Below are 20,887 nucleotides of genomic sequence, written 5' to 3'. Positions count from 1 at the left end.
ACTGTATGGGTTCTACTACAGAGTAACTCAATTAGTTATTATGATAAGAAAGGTACAAATAATTGTCTAGTTGTCAAATAAATCAACCAATTGTAGGACTTAAATGTCTGCGGTTCTGCAACATGCCTTGTAAAGATTGGTTGTATGTTAACTTTGTTATCTGAAAACGGGTAGCCAACAGTGTCAAATGTGAAGAATTTGTATAGTATTTTCAGCACACCTTTGCTCTATGCTCCCAATCAATCAATCAAATTGTATTTATAAAGCCCTTTTTACATCACCAGATGTGTCATGAACCCTGCGTCCTGAGTCTGTTCCTGCCTGTGTTGCCGTTTTTCTGCTCGGTATCTCCTGTTTCCTGTAGGTGCCTGAACGCACCCTGTCTGGTTGCCGGGCGACGTTGCTAGGCGGGTGATCTCTCGATTAACCACACCTGCTTCTCATCAGCCTCGGCACACCTGGTCCTGATCATCACCCCTTCTTAAGCTCTGACCTGACATCCGTTCCCTGCCGGATCGTTAGCCATTAACAGTATGTTTTGTCAGCGTATCAGCCTCTGAGTACTAGCGTTAGTTTTGTTGTTTTTGCACCTTGTTGACCTGCCTTGTACTTACCTCTGTTTTTTCTGTCTACAGTCATTCTCCCGGAAACTTCACCCAACCCCTGCCGTGCCATCATTTAATCTGCCACTTCACCTCCATCTACTCATCTCCACCACCCGCTCCGTCTCCTGGATTATTCTGCATCTTTTGAATCTGTAAATAAACCCTCACCTTCGTTCAACTCACTGTGTCCTGGTCTGCTTCTGGGTTCTGTCTTAGAGAACCGTGACAAGATGTCACAAAGTGCTATACAGAAACCCAGCCTAAAAACCCCAAACAGCAAGCAATGCAGATGGAGAAGCACGGTGGCTAGGAAAAACTCCCTAGAAAGGCAGAAACCTAGAGAGGAACCAGGTCCAATTCATACTGTATGTGCTGTAGTCAACTCTTTTATCATTGTCACGCCAGCATGCATGGTTTATGGTAATGATAAAGGACTTGAGTTGGAGTGGGATCTCTCAACTTTAAGCCATAAAACTGAGCATGGTATGCTGCATGATAGTAGGACAGTGGTTAGCCTCATATCCTGCATACTATGTGCTAAAGCCAACTCTAGTCCTTTATTGTTACCATAAACCATGCATGCTGGCGTGACAATGATAAGAGTTGACTACAGCACATACAGTATAAATTGGACATGAAGGTTCAAAGTTAGGAAGTTACCTCATAGGCCATCCTATGTCCTTGTAAGGCCTCACAGTTGAGTGACTCGTCTCCTGCCAGATCAATAGCCACCACTCCATCCTTCTTATACTTCTTACACAACTCCACCACGTCCATGGACCAGCCTGCGCAACGCAACAACACACACATCTATCAGCAATAGCATCCCAGTAAGGTCAAACAGATTTGATTTTAAAACGCACAATGTTTGATTTGTGGGGATGTTTCTGAAATGTTTTCATGCTAGATTTTATGACCTAATGGTTATCTAAATGGTACGCTGCAGTCCACGATTGAGAGACAATGTGAATCATGCCAATCATCCCAGTAAAAGCTCATGGAAAGTAATGGTTGAAAAGGTCAAATTGTCCTGTTAACTTAAAAGCAGAATACAAATAAAAAATCTTACTACAGAACTGTTCACTGGAATGTCTGCCTAAAATAGCCACTGACATTTTGTTACATGTAATTACAAAAACAGATACTATGCTCTGGGAAGTCAGAAAGTTACATCCATCCAAATGACTTAACTAATACGCAGCGTTTCCATAACTCGGTCCCCTGGACCCGAAGGGGTGGACGTTTTGGGTTTTCCCCTAACACTACACAGCCGATTCAAATAATAAACTAATCATCAAGCTTTGATCATTTGAATCAGATGTGTAGTGTTAGGGCAAAAACCAAAACGTGCTTGGGATCCCGAGGACCGAGTTTGGGAAACCCTAAAAGGAGATCTCTTGTATGAGAGACAATGCTAGCTCTATTCTGTACTGTAACATAGGAGATGAGACTTGCAATTGTTCATTTAGTGATACAATTTAAAAACAAGAGCCCCTTTTTAGTGTCTGCATGCAGTCAGCAAATGGTGACATTAGCTAAGGAGAAAACTCACTAATGTGCACAGTATCACACCATCGTCAAGTATAGATGGAATGAAACGGGACACAATCAGAAAATGACCACAACAGGAAGTGTGGACAGTGTTTTAAAATGTGAGATGTTTGGCCTGCAACCTTCTACAGTGTGATAAGGATCACAGAGAGCCACAGACACAGAACTATAGACAGAGCCACAGACAGAGAGCCACAGACAGAAAACTACAGACAGGCCTCCCGAGTGGTGCAGCGGTCTAAGGCACTGCATCGCAGTGCTAGAGGTGTTTCGCAGCCGGCCGCGACCAGGAGACCCATGAGGTGGCGCCCAGCGTCGTCCGGGTTAGGGGAGGGTTTGGCCGGCTGGGATGTCCTTGTCCCATCGCGCTCTAGCGACTCCTTGTGGCGGCCGGGTGCATACACGCTGACTTGGGTTGCCAGCTGTACGGTGTTTCCACCAACACATTGGTGTGGCTGGCTTCCGGGTTAAGCGAGCAGTGTGTCAAGAAGCAGTGCGGCTTGGCAGGGTTGTGTTTTGGAGGACGCATGGCTCTCGACCTCTCGACCAACTCCGTATGGGAGTTGCAGCGATGGGACAAGACTGTAACTACCAATTGGATATCACGAAATAGGGGTAGAATGTACAACAACAAAAAGTATACTTTTTTAATACAGACAGAAAACTTCAGACAGAGAACTACAGACAATAAGGAGGGGATGAGCCAGACAGAGGACAGGAGCATGAACAGGACAGTGAGGGCATTACTTGGCATGTGGCGCATGCAGCACAGAATGGACCTGGCTTTGATATTGAACGCCTTCTCTCCATCAGCCAGTCCCTGGTTCACCAAGTGAACCACCTCATCTGGGCTCAGGTCACCTCTGGGAGAAGAGAGACAGTGAAATCAACACAGAGAGAATTCTTGAATGCATTTATATGTTTAATGTTATACGTTTGATCTCTAAGAACAAGAACAGATACCTACACAAGGAACTCAAAGAAGTACTGTATTGCACATGTCCATATATTGACAGTCCATAGTGTGACAATCACACATGCAGTATGTTTCAAATTCACACCTTTCTGTCAGCTACCTTACCGACTATGCAAAATATCATAATATCATCCACTTACTCTTTCTGGTTCCATGGAATGGGTTCTACGTCAGTGTTAGCCAGGTAGTGTGGGCTGTATCTGACTTCAACGTAGATCACCCCCTCTTTGGCTTTGTCCTCCACAAACTCATAAGCTATCCTCTTGATCGCCTCTCTGTCACCACTGGAAAAGTAATCCAAAATCATTGGAAGACCAAGAGAAACAACAAATATTTACTCAACTATGGCAGGTAATGCAAATGATTAGTCACCAACAAAGGCTCTACATTTTTTTTTTAGATTTCCTCAAGTTATGCTTATCCAGGTACAAATACATTTTTGGGATAAAGCTATATTTTAAAAACAACTTGATTTAGGAAAACACCGGAAACGTTCTAGGAACAGCCAACTGTTCTTTGCATTGTTTCCCTCTTTGCCTGCAGGGTTAGTACAGGGTTAGTACAGGGGTAGTACAGGGGTAGTACAGGGGTAGTACAGGGGTAGTACAGGGGTAGTAGTGTTTCTCTGAATAGCAGAAGGGTAATCTGATGGTAAATCCTCAGCACACCACACCAGGAGGACTATTACAGTCACAGAGTCAGAGCACAGCAAGCCATTGGACAAACACTCCCTGTGACCTCTGAACTGCACTTGACTTGCACTGAGCCCTTCACTGCTACTGCCAATAGGACTGACTGTCTGGAGGAGAAAATGACTATCATTATCCCTGTAATTATCATTTCCCTGTAATTATCCTTATCCCTGTAATGAAGAAAGAGGACATAAGATCAGCCTGTGTATTAGTTTCATTGGATTTCGAGTGCATATCATTCTGTTTTATAGTACACATTTCTGTAAAAGTCCCTGTGGAGTAATGGGTATGTTGGAGGAGTGGGAAATGTCTGCAAACTCACTCAAACAGATGTGCCTAGAATCGCTTCCCTTTCTGTTGCTTTTTGACTTCACAACACAGATTCTGTTTCACATCACATGATTGGAAAAAAGACTGCTTCCAGCTTTTACACTGGAAGTGAAATAGTGAATGCTTGTTCCTAACTGGCCTGGTCTGAATGCTTGTTGTTCCCCCACCCCCATGCTCATCCATCCACCTACATACACAAAAATCCTGCATGAGCCAAAACGCAGCTAGCAAGTTCCCCATTTTGTTGTTGTCGTGTAGGGGGGTAGCACCAGATGCAACAACAAGGCTTTCAAGGGAAGGACTTGATAAAGAATGCTTTATTCAGCATAACTGCTAGCTAGCAGCTGCTATGCCCTGGCTAGAGGCTACCACTACAAACCATTATTGTTTATTTTCATACTTGTGGGAGGTTACTGGTTAGCCTGGCAGAGAACTGAAACATCACATGACCCTTTAAAACACTGTATATTCTGAGCAGTGGGTGAGGTTTGAGTTCAGATTTTTACTAGGATTGTTGCTTTTTTCAATTGTACCACCTTGGGGTCAAAATGTGAAATATGTTGGTAGCCTTTGGGTTAAATATAAGGTAGTGTTGTAATGGGAACAAAATCCATAACAACCTAGACTCTGTCTGTGAGTTTAGTTTGTTGCCAAAGAGACACCTGCTCGCATCATGACGTGCTCCTCTGTGCAGCATGATCTGCATTTCAACTAACCGACCCCCTAGTCTTGCCACCAGAGGAAACATGGCATAATACTGTCTCTGTCTGCATTTCATTCACTCACTAACCAGGAAGAAGACATATCAAGCCCTGGTATTAAAGTGAAGGTAGCCCAATTGGGCTGCTATTTAACACACACAATCCACGATCATTACAAATAACAGTCCCAATCCAAAATTCCCTCTCACTTTCATTTTTTAGCCGTAATGTAACAAATTAGGTGATCACGTGTTCTTTAAAAGTTTGTTGATTGCATTGCGTGTCATGCAAATACATTTAGACTCTAGACTCCTAACACACTGTACAGCAGTTATGATTCTTGTTGAAATAAAACAGAGGTATAGTACATCCAGTACAGTGCATGTCATCTCCCTGTCATGTCTCTCCACAGATTGAACGTTCATCTCAATCTAAGAGCTATCTGCAATATTAACTCTGATTAAAGAGCTTGGTGGAGCACAACATCCTGTAAACTGAACTTGACACAAACACAAATGAGTTGTGTAGCACCTTGACGCCATCTTGTGCTGTAACACTACCAGTATAAAGTAAACTCACCCTGGCCTAACCCTAACACTCATTTATCAAGATATTAATCAAACGCTCACTTTTGAGCAGTGGTGTAATGTACTTAAGTAAAAATACTTTAAAGTACTACTTAAGTCGTTTTTTACTCCACTACATTCATAAAGAAAATAATGTACTATTTACTCCATACATTTTCCCTGACTTGTTACATTTTGAATGCTTAGCAGGACAGGAAAATGGTCCTCCCTCTGATCTGGCAGACTTACTAAACCCAAATTATTTGTTTGTAAATTATGTATCAGTGTTGGGTTGTGCCTCTCGCTATCCATACGTTTTAAAAACAAGAAAATCGTGCCATCTGATTTGCTTAATATAAGGAATTTGAAATTATTTGATACTTAAGTATATTTTAGCAATTACATGTACTTTTGATACTTAAGTATATTTAAAACCAAATACTTTTAGTCTTTTACTCAAGTAGTATTTTACTGGGTGACTTTCACTTTTACTTGAGTTGTTTTCTATTATGGTATCTTTACCTTTACTCAAGTATGACAATTGGGTACTTTTTCCACCACTGCTTTTGAGTTTGAAGTCTTGAGACAACACCTCCCTGTGATAATTATGAAACCAAAAGCTCAGGTGATTAGTGCAGTAGTCAGCATCTCATTATCTCAGCCATCTTCATGTTCAGAGTACTTACGCAATAACGTGCATGTACTCTGCGAACTTGCCAAGGAACTCTGTGAGGGTGGCAGGCTGGTGCATCACACAGATTTGTGTCATGTCCTCCACTGTGCATGCAGGCAGGGTGATCCCACGTCGCCTGGGACAGACATACAGACAGAAACAGAGGACTTTAAAAGTACAACCAGCAATAGTTAGCTACATCTGTTCAATGTTCATTTCAATTAATTACAGTGAGGGAAAAATTTATTTGATCCCCTGCTGATTTTGTACGTTTGCCCACTGACAAAGAAATGATCAGTCTATAATTTTAATGGTAGGTTTATTTGAACAGTGAGAGACAGAATAACAACAAAAAAATCCAGAAAAACGCATGTCAGAAATTTTAGAAATTGATTTGCATTTTAATGAGGGAAATAAGTATTTGACCCCCTCTCAATCAGAAAGATTTCTGGCTCCCAGGTGTCTTTTATACAGGTAAGGAGCTGAGATTAGGAGCACACTCTTAAAGGGAGTGCTCCTAATCTCAGCTTGTTACCTGTTTAAAAGACACCTGTCCACAGAAGCAATCAATCAATCAGATTCCAAACTCTCCACCATGGCCAAGACCAAAGAGCTCTCCAAGGATGTCAGGGACAAGATTGTAGACCTACACAAGGCTGGAATGGGCTACAAGACCATCGCCAAGCAGCTTGGTGAGAAGGTGACAACAGTTGGTGCGATTATTCGCAAATGGAAGAAACACAAATGAACTGTCAATCTCCCTCTGTCACGGTTCAGACAGACGACCAGAGGACCACAATTGCGTCACACCAGAAAGTTTATTAAACTTAAGGGAAAAGGGAAGTAGGGAGTGAATGAAGGCTCCAGGGGTAACAGGGATCCCGTCCAATGCGCTGGGTCTGTGCCCCCCCCAGTGGCAGCGATGCGTCCTATGAAGCCGGTGGTGGGTGGTCCAGAAGTCCTGGGGGGGGGGAGACACAGACACAACAGGGCGGAATGAAACCAGGCAGCAGTACAGTTCAAGGGAAATCCAAAATACGTAGTAGCAAGGCAGAAGGCTGGTCAGAGTTACCGGGATTGAAGAGTAGTCAGGAGTCGTAATGGCAGAAGCAGGTCTGGTTTTCCTGGGGCAGAAGAGTATCCAAGAATCAGGCAGGTCCGGGGTCACAAAACAAGGGTGAGCCAGAAGCGCGAGCAAACAGGTTCCGGGTGTGAGCTTTGCAGACGATCTGACACCGGAGAGCTGAAAGACAGGGCCTTAAATACTGGGAGAGGTAGTGGGTAATGCAGCGCAGCTGGCAGAGTAATTAGAGCAGAGCAGAGCAGGGACAGGTGGAGCTAGTTAGGCTGAGTAGAGAGAGTGGTGAGCAGAGTGGAAGAAAATTAAGGTGGTAACCCGGTGGAGTGAGAGGCCCATGACAGAACCCCCCCCCCAAGGGACGGCCCCAGAAGTCCCAAGAGCAACACCACGCCGGGCGGGAGGAGGGGAGCCGGAGGAGGGCTAGAACTCCTCCGAACGGTCCGAGTGAACGTCCTCATCCTCGGAGGAAGCCGGAGGGCCGTGGTCGGGAGATGGGACAGGTCCCGAGACAGGATCAGGCACAGGACAGGAAGCCGAGCGGGCCGGACGGTTAGGGACCCCTCTGGGGCGGCCCCTACGGATTGCAGGTTGATCAGGATGCCGTTGGTGGAAAGCGGTGATGAGAGTCCTATCCACAATCCGACTAGCTGGCACCCAGGTCCTTTCCTCAGGTCCATAGCCCTCCCAGTCAATGAGGTACTGGAGACCCCTACCCCTCCGTCTGGACCGAAGCAGGCGGCGGACGGTGTAAACCAGACCACCATCGACGAGCCGTGGAGGAGGAGGACCAGGCGCAGCAGGGACCAGCGGACTCTCATGGATGGGCTTAATCTTAGACACATGGAAAGTGGGGTGCACCCTCAGGGAATTAGGCAGTTGGAGCCGGACAGCAGTTGGGCTAATCACTCTTATGATAGGGAATGGGCCAATGAACCGAGGTGCCAGCTTCTGCGACTCCACCCTGAGTGGCAGGTTCTTCGATGACAACCACACCCTTTGACCAACATGGTAGGTGGGAGCAGGAATTCTCCGACGGTTGGCCCCGGTAGTGTAGCTGGCAACGGACCTGAGGAGTGTGGCTCGGGCTTGTGACCAGGTGCGGCGACATCGACGGGCAAAAGCAAGTGCAGATGGGCAAGTAACCTCCTCCTCCTGGCTGGCAAATAGAGGAGGCTGGTATCCATAAACACATTGGAAAGGGGACATACCGATGGCAGAGCAGGTCAGAGAATTGTGTGCGTACTCCACCCATGTCAATTGCTGCGACCAGGAGTGGGGGTTGCGTGAAGTCATGCATCGCAGTGCCTTCTCGAGCTCCTGATTAGCCCGCTCTGACTGCCCATTGGATTGGGGATGGAATCCGGAAGTCAGACTGACTGTGGCTCCCAGCAGGTGACAGAACTCCTTCCAAAAAGCGGAGGAGAATTGTGGACCACGGTCAGAAACTACATCCTTTGGCAGTCCGTGGATCCGGAAGACGTGTTCCAGGACCACCTGGGCGGTCTCCTTGGCGGTTGGGAGCTTGGGGAGGGGAATGAAGTGTGCCATCTTGCTGAAACGGTCAACGATGGTGAGAATGACGGTCATGCCACTTGAAGGGGGCAGCCCCGTGACAAAGTCAAGGGCGATGTGAGACCAGGGACGTCTGGGCACAGGCAGGGGCTGCAGCAATCCGGCTGGGGGCTGGCAGGACGACTTGTGTTGGTTGCAGATGGGGCAGGCTTGGACGAATTCCCGTACATCCTTCCTCAGAGAGGGCCACCAGAACCTCTGGGCGAGCAGGTTGTAAGTGCGGGTGGAGCCAGGGTGACAAGCTAGGCGGGAGTCATGTCCCCACTGAATGACCTGGGACCTCAGGTCTTCGGGGACAAAAAGGCGGTCAGCTGGGCAAGTGCTGGGACCTGGCTGGTTACGGAGAGCCTCCAGCACCTGTTCCTCAACAGCCCAGGTCAGAGCTGCAATGATGCAGGGACTTGGCAGAATCGACACAGGGTCCTTGGAGGGGGTGTCATCCTTCTGGAATTGACGGGAGAGGGCGTCTGGCTTGGTGTTGCGTGATCCAGGCCGGTATGACAGAGTGAAATTAAACCTGGTGAAGAACAGGGCCCAGCGGGACTGCCTGGAGTTCAACCGTTTGGCCGTGCGGATGTACTCCAAGTTCTTATGATCGGTCCAAACGAGAAATGGAATGGTGGACCCCTCCAGCCAGTGACGCCACTCCTCCAAGGCAAGCTTCACAGCCAGCAGCTCACGGTTCCCTATGTCGTAATTGCACTCAGAGGGGGACAACCGACGTGAGAAAAAGGCACAGGGATGGAGCTTCCTATCCTCCGCAGCCCACTGAGAAATCACAGCACCAACTCCCACATCCGAGGCGTCCACCTCCACAATGAATTGCCGGTCCACATCAGGCATCTGGAGGATGGGAGCGGAGGTGAACCTCACCTTGAGGGTACTGAAGGCTTTGTCGGCTGCTGGGGTCCAGGTGAAGGGTTGCTTGGTGCTGGTTAGAGCAGTGAGAGGGGCAGCAACGGTACTGTAGTTCCGGATAAACTTCCTATAGAAGTTAGCAAACCCCAGAAACTGTTGCAGCTTCTTTCTGTTCTCCGGAACTGGCCATGAAGTGACTGCTGATACTTTGGCAGGATCCATTTGGATACTTCCCTCTGCCACTATGTACCCCAGGAAGGCCACTGTCTTGACGTGAAACTCACATTTCTCTGCCTTGGCGTAGAGGGAATTCTCCAGAAGACGATGAAGGACTTGCTGGACATGGCGGGTGTGTTCAGACAGGTTTCTGGAGTAAATTAAGATGTCATCCAGGTAAACGAAGACAAACTTGTTTAACATGTCCCGCAGTACATCATTCACTAGAGCCTGGAACACAGCAGGAGCATTGGTGAGGCCAAAAGGCATAACCAGATACTCGTAGTGGCCTGTTGGTGTATTGAATGCGGTTTTCCATTCATCTCCCTCCCGGATCCGCACTAGGTGGTAAGCGTTTCTGAGATCCAACTTGGTAAAAACAGTGGCTCCCTGGAGCAACTCAAAAGCAGAGGTGAGCAGAGGCAGAGGGTAACGGTTTTTCACTGTGATGTCGTTGAGTCCCCTGTAGTCGATGCAGGGGCGAAGAGATCCGTCCTTCTTCCCCACAAAGAAGAAGCCAGCACCAGCAGGAGATGAAGATGAACGGATTAATCCTGCGGACAGAGAACCATTGATGTAGTCCTCCATGGACTTTCTTTCAGGAGCAGACAACGAATAAAGACGACCCCTTGGAGGAGCTGTTCCAGGGAGGAGGTCGATGGCACAGTCGTACGGTCGGTGAGGGGGCAGAGATGTGGCTCTTGCTTTGTTAAACACCTCTCTGAGACCATGGTAGCATTCTGGGACATTGGAGAGGTCAGGAGCGGAGTTAGTAGGTACTGGCCGAGGGGGTAGTGCGGCAGCAAGCAGGCAGGTTCGGTGGCAGTCCTCTCCCCACTCCCTGATCACCCCGGTCACCCAGTCGAGCTGAGGGTTGTGCCGGCGGAGCCATGGGTAACCCAGGATGAGGGGTTGGCCTGGAGAGGGGAGCAGGTGAAACTGGATAGTTTCTTGATGGTTTCCGGACAGACCCATCGAGACCGGGGCCGTGACATGAGTGACCGATCCGAGTAAGTGTCCGTCCAGTGCCCGGGCAGAAATAGGAGGTGTCAAACGGAGGTTCTCCAGTCCCAGTTGGCGTGCCAGCTTGATGTCCATTATGTTGGCTTCGGCGCCAGAATCCACCAGAGCAGCCAGGGTGTGAGTTGAGTCAGAGAGGCGGAGGTGAACTTGCAGCAGGGGTTTGCGGTCGGAGGACTGGATGGTCATTGAACTCAACCGGACTCCCCCTACGCCCGGTGAGCTTCGGCCCTTTAAAGGGCAGGTTACCACACGATGTCCATCACCTCCACAATAGAGGCAGAGGTTTGAGGTGAAGCGGCGCTGGCGCTCTGCAGGAGTGAGGGAGGCTCGCCCAATCTCCATAGGCTCAGACTGATCAAGCTGACCTGGGTGAGTGGCAGTAGATGACAGGAGCCCAGTCGGATCTCTCCGAATGCCGGTAGTAGGTGGACCTTGGCGCCCCCTCTCACGACGACGGGTCTGTATCCTTCTGTCGATCCTGACAGTCAGTGCGATGGCTTCATCAAGAGTGGAAGGCAGTTCATGGGAGACCAACTCGTCCTTGATATAGTCAGCCAAACTATGGAAGAACGCGTCCACCAACGATGGTGTGTTCCAAGAACTTCGTCTAGCCAGGGTTCGGAAGTCGATGGAATGGTCTGCGACTGTACGTCTGCCTTGTCGAATACTGAACAGTTCACGAGACGCCTCTGCGGTGGGTGAATCCAGGTCAAACACCTTCAGCATCTCCTCAGCAAACAGGTCGAAGGTTGCACATGCGGGGGTTTGACGTTCGAACTCTGCTGTTCCCCAGAGTCGAGCTCGGCCCGTCAGGTGAGTGATGGCATACCCAACTTTAGCCCCCTCCGTGGCGAAGGTCCTTGGCTGCAAGGAGAACTGAAGTCGGCAGCTAGTCAGGAATGGCCGGACCTGGGTTGAATCGCCGTTGAACCGCTCGGGGTTTCCAATCTTGGGTTCCGGAGCAGCGGCTGCAATGACCGGGGTAGGTAACTCGGGGGCTGGGCTGGTGGGCAGACTGGCTGGGGTAAGGTTGGTGAGGAGTTGAATGATCATGGCGAGTTGTTGTTGCTGCTGCTGGAACTGCTGCTCATGCTCATCGGTTTCCATGTCGGGGAAAGTGTGCGCTGAGTCCATAATGGTCAGATCGTACTGTCACGGTTCAGACAGACGACCAGAGGACCACAATTGCGTCACACCAGAAAGTTTATTAAACTTAAGGGAAAAGGGAAGTAGGGAGTGAATGAAGGCTCCAGGGGTAACAGGGATCCCGTCCAATGCGCTGGGTCTGTGCCCCCCCCAGTGGCAGCGATGCGTCCTATGAAGCCGGTGGTGGGTGGTCCAGAAGTCCTGGGGGGGGGGAGACACAGACACAACAGGGCGGAATGAAACCAGGCAGCAGTACAGTTCAAGGGAAATCCAAAATACGTAGTAGCAAGGCAGAAGGCTGGTCAGAGTTACCGGGATTGAAGAGTAGTCAGGAGTCGTAATGGCAGAAGCAGGTCTGGTTTTCCTGGGGCAGAAGAGTATCCAAGAATCAGGCAGGTCCGGGGTCACAAAACAAGGGTGAGCCAGAAGCGCGAGCAAACAGGTTCCGGGTGTGAGCTTTGCAGACGATCTGACACCGGAGAGCTGAAAGACAGGGCCTTAAATACTGGGAGAGGTAGTGGGTAATGCAGCGCAGCTGGCAGAGTAATTAGAGCAGAGCAGAGCAGGGACAGGTGGAGCTAGTTAGGCTGAGTAGAGAGAGTGGTGAGCAGAGTGGAAGAAAATTAAGGTGGTAACCCGGTGGAGTGAGAGGCCCATGACACCCTCGGCCTTGGGCTCCATGCAAGATCTCACCTCATGGAGTTGCAATGATCATGAGAACGGTGAGGAATCAGCCCAGAACTACACGGGAGGATCTTGTCAATGATCTCAAGGCAGCTGGGATCATAGTCACCAAGAAAACAATTGGTAACAAACTACGCCGTGAAGGACTGAAATCCTGCAGCGCCCGCAAGGTCCCCCTGCTCAAGAAAGCACATATACAGGCCCGTCTGAAGTTTGCCAATGAACATCTGAATGATTCAGAGGAGAACCTGGTGAAAGTGTTGTGGTCAGATGAGACCAAAATGGAGCTCTTTGGCATCAACTCAACTCGCCGTGTTTGGAGGAGGAGGAATGCTGCCTATGACCCCAAGAACACCATCCCCACCGTCAAACATGGAGGTGGAAACATTATGCTTTGGGGGTGTTTTTCTGCTAAGGGGACAGGACAACTTCACCGCATCAAAGGGATGATGGACGGGGCCATGTCCCGTCAAATCTTGGGTGAGAACCTCCTTCCCTCAGCCAGGGCATTGAAAATGGGTCGTGGATGGGTATTCCAGCATGACAATGACTCAAAACACACGGCCAAGGCAACAAAGGAGTGGCTCAAGAAGAAGCACATTAAGGTCCTGGAGTGGCCTAGCCAGTCTCCAGACCTTAATCCCATAGAAAATCTGTGGAGGGAGCTGAGGGTTTGAGTTGCCAAATGTCAGCCTCGAAACCTTAATGACTTGGAGAAGATCTGCAAAGAGGAGTGGGACGAAATCCCTCCTGAGATGTGTGCAAACCTGGTGGCCAACTACAAGAAATGTCTGACCTCTGTGATTGCCAACAAGGGTTTTGCCACCAAGTACTAAGTCATGTTTTGCAGAGGGGTCAAATACTTATTTATCTCATTAAAATGCAAATCAATTTATAACATTTTTGACATGCGTTTTTCTGGATTTTTTTGTTGTTATTCTGTCTCTCACTGTTCAAATAAACCTACCATTAAAATTATAGACTGATCATTTCTTTGTCAGTGGGCAAACGTACAAAATCAGCAGGGGATCAAATACTTTTTTCCCTCACTGTATATTAATGACTTAAATGAAATTACTAGTTCAAAATAGCCCCATAACTAGGCCTACATGTTCCAAACATAGATACTGAAAGAACAATGTATGTCACATGAACCTAATAAACCATATCACTTGAGTCTAATAGCCCTTTTACCAAAGGTAATTGACAGTTAATGTTTAAAGAGAACTTGCAAAACCTGTTATAACACACTATTTAAACAAAATACAAATGCTAAGAATTCAACAGGTTTATGAACTTACTTGGCAACGTCTAGGATGGTCTCCACTCGGATAGCGCCATCAAGATGCACATGCAGCTCAATCTGAAGATAAGACAAAATAATTAATAAAAAAACGGAAAGTACTTTAACCCAATGACCTATAGAGTAATTTAGTTCACAGGCCTGCATTGAAGTACAGACAATCTGAATGAACTCACAAATAAATCAATAGACTAAACATTGGCAAATGAGAGAGCAGGCAGGACACATCCTTGTTTTGTGATGTGGTTCAATGCAATGTGTTGGCTGGACATTTTAGTTATTTAGCAGATGCTCTTATCCAGAGTGACTTACAGTTAGTGAGTGCATACATATTTTTTTTTTTTCATACTGGCCCCCTGTGGGAATCGAACCCACAACCCTGGCGTTGCAAGCGCCATACTCTACCAACTGAGCTACACAGGGCTCAGTTGTGGCAAGGACCACATCTATCTCGAATGCAGTGTGCATGACTGGGCACCGTAGTTATTGCAGTCGGTGAAAAGGCCAGGGATGCCAGAGAAGGTTCAAAGAAGAGCAACTGAGTGCTCGGCTCTTATCCCATCAGCACTGAACAGAGAGCCATGAGTTACAGAGCCCAGCTACTCTACACCAGCTGACTACAGGGCAGATTGACTGTGGTCACCCCAAGCCTCAGTTACAACTAATAAAACATGAGGGGATTCGATTGTAAAGGGAAGGTATGTATCGATTTTGTTATCTTTTGACCGTCTGAGGCACACACTGGATAAGATTCAGAATATAGGTAATGTTGGGGAAATGTATTCCTAAGAAATAACAAATCTTCCAAGAAGAGCAGCAGGAAAGAACCTTGAAAAGTTCTTAGCATCGTTATCATCTTACAGTTACAGGTGTAGGATCTTAATTTGATCACTCTGTTGTTCCTGAGAATTTTCCCTGCACCATAGGATTTAAATACATTTACTGAAAACCCGCACTAACAAATGGTTATATTAACAGTATTGCACTTTTCATGTAGCCTAATAATAGCCTAACCACTGATCAAGCAACATTACGTCGGCGGAAAAGTATGAATGGACTAAACGTTAAAATCCTGTTGCTGCAGTACTATTTTGCTATGACAATACTGGTAAAATTAAGATCCTACACCTGTACGCGTCTGACAGGTTGGCTCTTGAAGGGAATACCATTACGGTTATTACATATTGAGTTTAGCATGAGTGTGTCACGACTTCGGCCGAGGCTGCCTCCCCTCCTTGTTCGGGCAGGCTTCGGCGTTCGTCGTCACCGGCTTACTAACCACTGCCGCACCAATCATCATCACAATTGTCTTATCTTGTCAATCACACACACCTGGTTCTTATCCCCTCATTAGTCCGTGTATAAGTGTTCCCTCTGCCCCCTTGTCCTTGTGGGTGATTGTTAGTTGTGAGAGTAGTGTAGCTCGGTGGAGCTACTCGTACATTTTGTGGCCAGGGTAGATTTTCCCCTGTGCCTATGTATTATGGGATATCCGTTACAGTGTATTTGCCAGGGATGAGAGTTTCCCCTGTGCCTGTTTCGTTGATCGCTATTTGAGCGCATTTGTGTGTCTACGAAGGAATAAACTCTGTATTCGGTGATTACCCTCCTGCGCATGACTCCTTTCCATCACACTCATCACAGAGTGTGATAATTATGGTGTGACATGACCCCAGCCACTAACAATGGTATGGCAGGAAACCAAGGCCTTGAAAGAGTGATATCTTTACTATAGGAAATGTCAAGGTAGTCTATTCTTCAGTATAATTTAATGTATGTAATCAACAGTGTGAAAATCACTGTAGGCCCTATGTTGTGTTTTTCTAGCACAATCTCTTGGACACACATGTACAGTACTGTATGTTCACATAAATAAAATATGTTTGTGTCTCCAACAGGGTTCTTTGGCACAGCATTGGCCTGCTGTATAATTGCATTGCAACCAGTAGCATGCAGGCTAAACCCTAGCTAGTTGAACACAACAGCTATTTCTCTCTAGATGTCACCTTATGGAATGTAGGGAAATAATCAGTTCCTGTGAAACATTTAAATTATGTATCAAACTCATTCCACAGAAGGCCGAGTGTCTGCGGGTTTTCGCTCCTCCCTTGTACTTGATTGATGAATTAAGGTCACTAATTATAAAGAACTTCCCTCACCTGGTTGTCTAAGTCTTAATTAAAAGGAAAAACCAAAAGCCCGCAGACACTAGGCCATCATGGAATGAGTTTGACAACCCTGATTTAGATCCTTAGAAAAAAATTTAGAGCCTGTCTGAACACGTTATGACTTGGTAGACTTCAGTGTTCTACACACCCTAGTAAAACTACATCAGAGTACACTGAAAGACCTTCATGACATCATTACAGCAACAGCTGTGCTCTTGTCTCACAGAGCCATTAGATGTTGTGTTAGGTTTCAGGTCTCAATCATATCAGTAAGTCAATACACATGTATTATTCCATTTCCAGCCCCAGAGTGGCTTAAATACAATACTTGGCAGACTGAGTATGATGTGGTTAATTACCACCCATGTGCTCTTCAGGTTCCTATAATAAATAAGGTTCTTTGTCAACAACCACTTTTCACACTGACAACATGCCCAGGGTGTAGGTCTCACATGACTGTTACAGCATCTCTATTCAATACACTCCTCCATGCGTGCGAGCATTTGCCTGTGTATGTGTACATGCCTATGAGAGAAAGAAACAGGCAAAGGAAGAGTGAGTGTGTGCTTAGATAATGTGTAATTTGTGTACTTTGTTCTGAAGAATGAGTTATACATTACAGTTTTGAAGAAGACAGTGTTTAAATAACGTTAGTGAGTCATGAGTACAGGTGTTCTCCTGTCTCTGTTGTTTAGGCCCATTACAGCTCTATCAAGGCTGGGATGCAAACAATCTTACAGATACTTTCAAGCAGAAAGCTTCTCTATCTCAACAACAACATAGGCAATGATGTCAGAACATCAATGCACTCTAGGCTACATACACAGATCAGGTCTAAGACATCTGTTTAAGTCATTTACAGGTGAAGTCATCTTCTGGCATTGTAGGAACAACTCATTTAATTTACATTTACATTTTTTCATTTCCTCATGGGCTATTCTTTTGTGTTTTCCTACTTTACTAACCATGAGCAATATCAACAGGGACATACAGCTGTGGCCAAATATATTGGAACCCTTGCACTTTGCTGCATCTTTCAACTGGCAATTTGGCCCACTTTTAAGCAGCAAACTGCTCTAATTCTTCAACGTTTGAAGGGTGCCCTCCGCTAACTGCTGTTTTCAGATCTCGCCATAGGTTATGGATATGATTCAGATCTGGACTCTTCGCTGGCCACTCCAGTTCTTCTTGAACGATTCCTGGGTCGTTTTTTTTATGTGTGTTTGGGGTCGTTATCCTGCCTGAAGACCCACAACCTTCAATGGAGACCCAGCTTTTGGACACTAGGTTGAACATTGGACTCCAAAACACCTGATAATCTGCTGATTTCATGATACCTTGCACATTTTCAAGGTCTCCAGTACCAAAGGCAGCAAAGCAACCCCACAGCATTAGCAAACTTCCCCCATGTGTGATTGTAGGGAGGGTGTTCTTTTCATTGAATGCTTCATTTGGTTGTCAGTAAACACAGCGCTGATCTGTATTGCCAAAAAGCTCTAATTTTATTTCATTGGTCCACAGAACATTTCTCCCAGGATTTAGGCTTGTTTAAGTGGGTTTTTGAGAAGTACAATCCGGCCTACTTTTGTCTCCTTCAGCAGTGGGGTCTTCCTATGTTTACCAACGACCAAATGAACCATTCAAAGATAAGCACACTCTCCCTACAATCAAACACAGGGAGGTTTGATAATGCTGTTGCAAAGAGAGTACAGTATGAAGATAGGCTGAATCTGCTTCTCCAATAGAAATCCCAGATCACACTAGGCGTAATCAAGGCCACGTTGGCTAGCTAAGCTCAAACGCAGAAACACGTCATCGGTCTAACGGACGTCTCACGCCGAACTGCGTCAAATCAAAGGCACTCCTTCAATATAAAGTTGTTTTGACTAAAATTAAAATGTGTCAGTTTGCCACTTTCACGAGGTTGAAGTAATAACATGTTTAACAACTTAAGACATTGGCTCGAATCTAGGTCTAGATATAGAGAAAATTAACAACTAAGGAAGAATGTTTCACTTCTCTCATTGACTTTTCAAACCCCAAACCCCGGCCTCGTCTGCTTCGCAAGCATTCCTGGAAATCTTGCGATGTTGCGCCTGGGTTTAGAAACTCTGTGGCTGTTGGGTCACATTGCTGCCTCTGTTACTGGGGGCCTTGAATGTGTGCAAGACATCATGAAATCAGCAGGTTATCAAGGTGTTTTGGAGTGCAATGTTCAGGAATTATTTAGGAAAAGTGCAAGGGTGGCAGGTAGCTTAGTGGGTAAGAGCGTTGGGCCAGTAACCGAAAGGTCGCTGGTTCTAATCCCCGAGCCGACTAGGTGAAAAATCTGTCGATGTGCCCTTGAGCAAGGCACTTAACCCTAACTGCTCTTGTAAGTCGCTCTGGATAAGAGCGTCTGCTAAATGACCAATTATTATTATTATTAATATATTTGGCTGCAATTGTACATGTAATGGAAAAGACAGTTATTTATAATCTGTGTTCTTGTCACTTAAATAGATACAGGAACTGAAAGAAATGTCTATAACAACTTTATTTTGTTAGCTTGTATAACAGCCAGGCACGGCAGTTACACAACACACAAGCAAGGCTCATCAAACAATGCAACATGCTATATAATGCACAGTATATGTTTCATCACATGGATAGTTGACCTATGATAGATAAGAGAAAGAGTGAATGTATGAAGTCATCACACCCCATGATACAATTACAGTGCCTTGCAAAAGTATTCAACCCCTTTGGCGTTTTTCCTATTTTGTTGCATTACAACCTGTAATTTAAATGGATTTTTATTTGGACATACACAAAATAGTCCAAATTGGTGAAGTGAAATGAAAAAAATTACTTGTTTCAAAAAAAGTACAGATCAGGGTTGGGTTATAAAAAAATATCCGAAACTCTGAACATCCCACGGAGCACCATTAAATCCATTATTATAAAATGGAAAGAATATGGCACCACAACAAACCTGCCAAAAGGTGGCCGCCCACCAAAACTCACGGACCAGGCAAGGAGGGCATTAATCAGAGAGGCAACAAAGAGACTAAAGATAACCCTGAAGGAGCTGCAAAGCTCCACAGCGGAGATTGGAGTATCTGTCCATAGTACCACTTTAAGCCGAACACTCCACAGAGCTGGGCTTTACAGAAGAGTGGCCAGATAAAGAAAGAAAATAAGCAAACACATTTGGTGTTCGCCAAAAGGCATGTGAGAGACTCCCCAAACATATGGAAGAAGGTGCTCTGGTCAGATGAGACTAAAATTGAGCTTTTTGGCCATTAAGGAAAACACTATGTCTGACGCAAACCCAACACCTCTCATCACCCCGAGAACACCATCCCCACAGTGAAGCATGGTGGTGGCAGCATCATGCTGTGGGGATGTTTTTCATCGGCAGGGAAACTGGTCAGAATTGAAGGAATGATGGATGGCGCTAAATACAGGGAAATTCTTGAGGGAAACCTGTTTCAGTCTTCTAGAGATTTGAGACTGGGACGGAGGTTCACCTTCCAGCAGGACAATGACCCTAAGCATACTGCTAAAGCAACACTCGAGTGGTTTAAGGGGAAACAATTAAATGTCTTGGAATGGCCTAGTCAAAGCCCAGACCTCAATCCAATTGAGAATCTGTGGTATGACTTAAAGATTGCTGTACACCAGCGGAACCTGTCACGGTTTCGGCCGAGGCTGCTCCTCCTCCTTGTTCGGGCAGGCTTCGGCGGTCGTCGTCCCCGGAGTACTAGCTGCCACCGTTCGATGTTTCATGTTTGTTTGGTTTTGTCTGTTTGTACACCTGTCCCTTGTTAGTGTTTGATTTGGTTGCCTATTTAGTTTTTGTGTGTGGGGGCAGGTGTTATGTGGTATTGTTTATTTGTCAAGCTGTTGCTCTTTGGTATTACTCTCAGGATTGTTGTTTTTCCGAGAGTCCGCACTGTGTGCGCTATCGTCATTTTTACGCACTGTGTGTGTTGTGCGTACTTTGTATTTTGCCTCCCGGTTGGGTTGGCTGTTCGCCTGTTTGGTGCTGTTATGTTTGTTACTAAAGTCTGTTGACGAACGCCCGTGTTTCCTGCGCTTGATTCCTCACCGCATCTACACTCAGCTACTGACAGAATACCACATCCCACCATGGAGTCAGCAGGAGCACCCGCGCCGACAGAGGTCATGGAGGACCGTCTTCGTGGACAGGAGGACCGGATTAACCAGATCGGGCACGCCTTGGATCGGGTGATGAACACTCTCCACCGATGGGAAAGCAGCGGGGTACCCACGCCCCCACCTACCGGACCATCCCCATCGGTCAGTCCTCCTGTCCACATTCCGGAACCCAGTGGGATTCGGCTCTCGCTCCCGAGGGCGTACGACGGCTCCGCTGCCGGGTGTCAAGGGTTCCTGCTACAGGTGGAGCTCTACCTCGCCACCGTACACCCGGCGCCCTCGGGACACGAGAGCGTCTCCGCCCTCATCTCCTGTCTCACCGGCAAGGCGTTGGAGTGGGCCAACGCCGAATGGAGGAGAATGGACGCCGCTACCATCACTTATGCGGAGTTCTCCCGCCGCTTCCGGGCCGTGTTCGACCATCCACCAGAAGGGAAGGCGGCGGGGGAGCGTCTGTTCTTCCTCCGACAGGGGATGAGGAGCGCACAGGATTTTGCCCTGGAGTTCCGGACTCTAGCGGCAGATGCAGGGTGGAATGAGCGGGCCCTCATAGACCACTTCCGTTGTAGCCTCCGGGA

The 20,887-nt window shown here is 46.9% G+C and overlaps 1 protein-coding gene across 1 annotated transcript in view; it reads right to left on the bottom strand.

Moving 5' to 3' along the window:
* The window catches only part of LOC311150080 (adenosine deaminase-like), a 39,602-nt gene that overhangs the window by 9,324 nt on the left and 9,391 nt on the right, over positions 1–20,887 (bottom strand). The window contains exons 2-6 of the mRNA XM_084187351.1: positions 13,976–14,037; positions 6,108–6,230; positions 3,273–3,416; positions 2,904–3,019; positions 1,266–1,390 (exon numbers count right to left, since the gene is read on the bottom strand). Of these exons, the coding sequence (XP_084043477.1) occupies positions 1,266–1,390; positions 2,904–3,019; positions 3,273–3,416; positions 6,108–6,230; positions 13,976–14,037 (570 nt within the window). The remainder of the gene's footprint in view (positions 1–1,265; positions 1,391–2,903; positions 3,020–3,272; positions 3,417–6,107; positions 6,231–13,975; positions 14,038–20,887) is intronic.

This window comes from Coregonus lavaretus (genome assembly GCF_964263955.1).
Source record: "Coregonus lavaretus genome assembly, chromosome: 22".
Lineage (NCBI taxonomy): Eukaryota > Metazoa > Chordata > Actinopteri > Salmoniformes > Salmonidae > Coregonus > Coregonus lavaretus.
The sequence above is the reverse complement of the archived record's forward strand: the minus strand, read 5'-3'. Positions and strand labels throughout refer to the sequence as shown.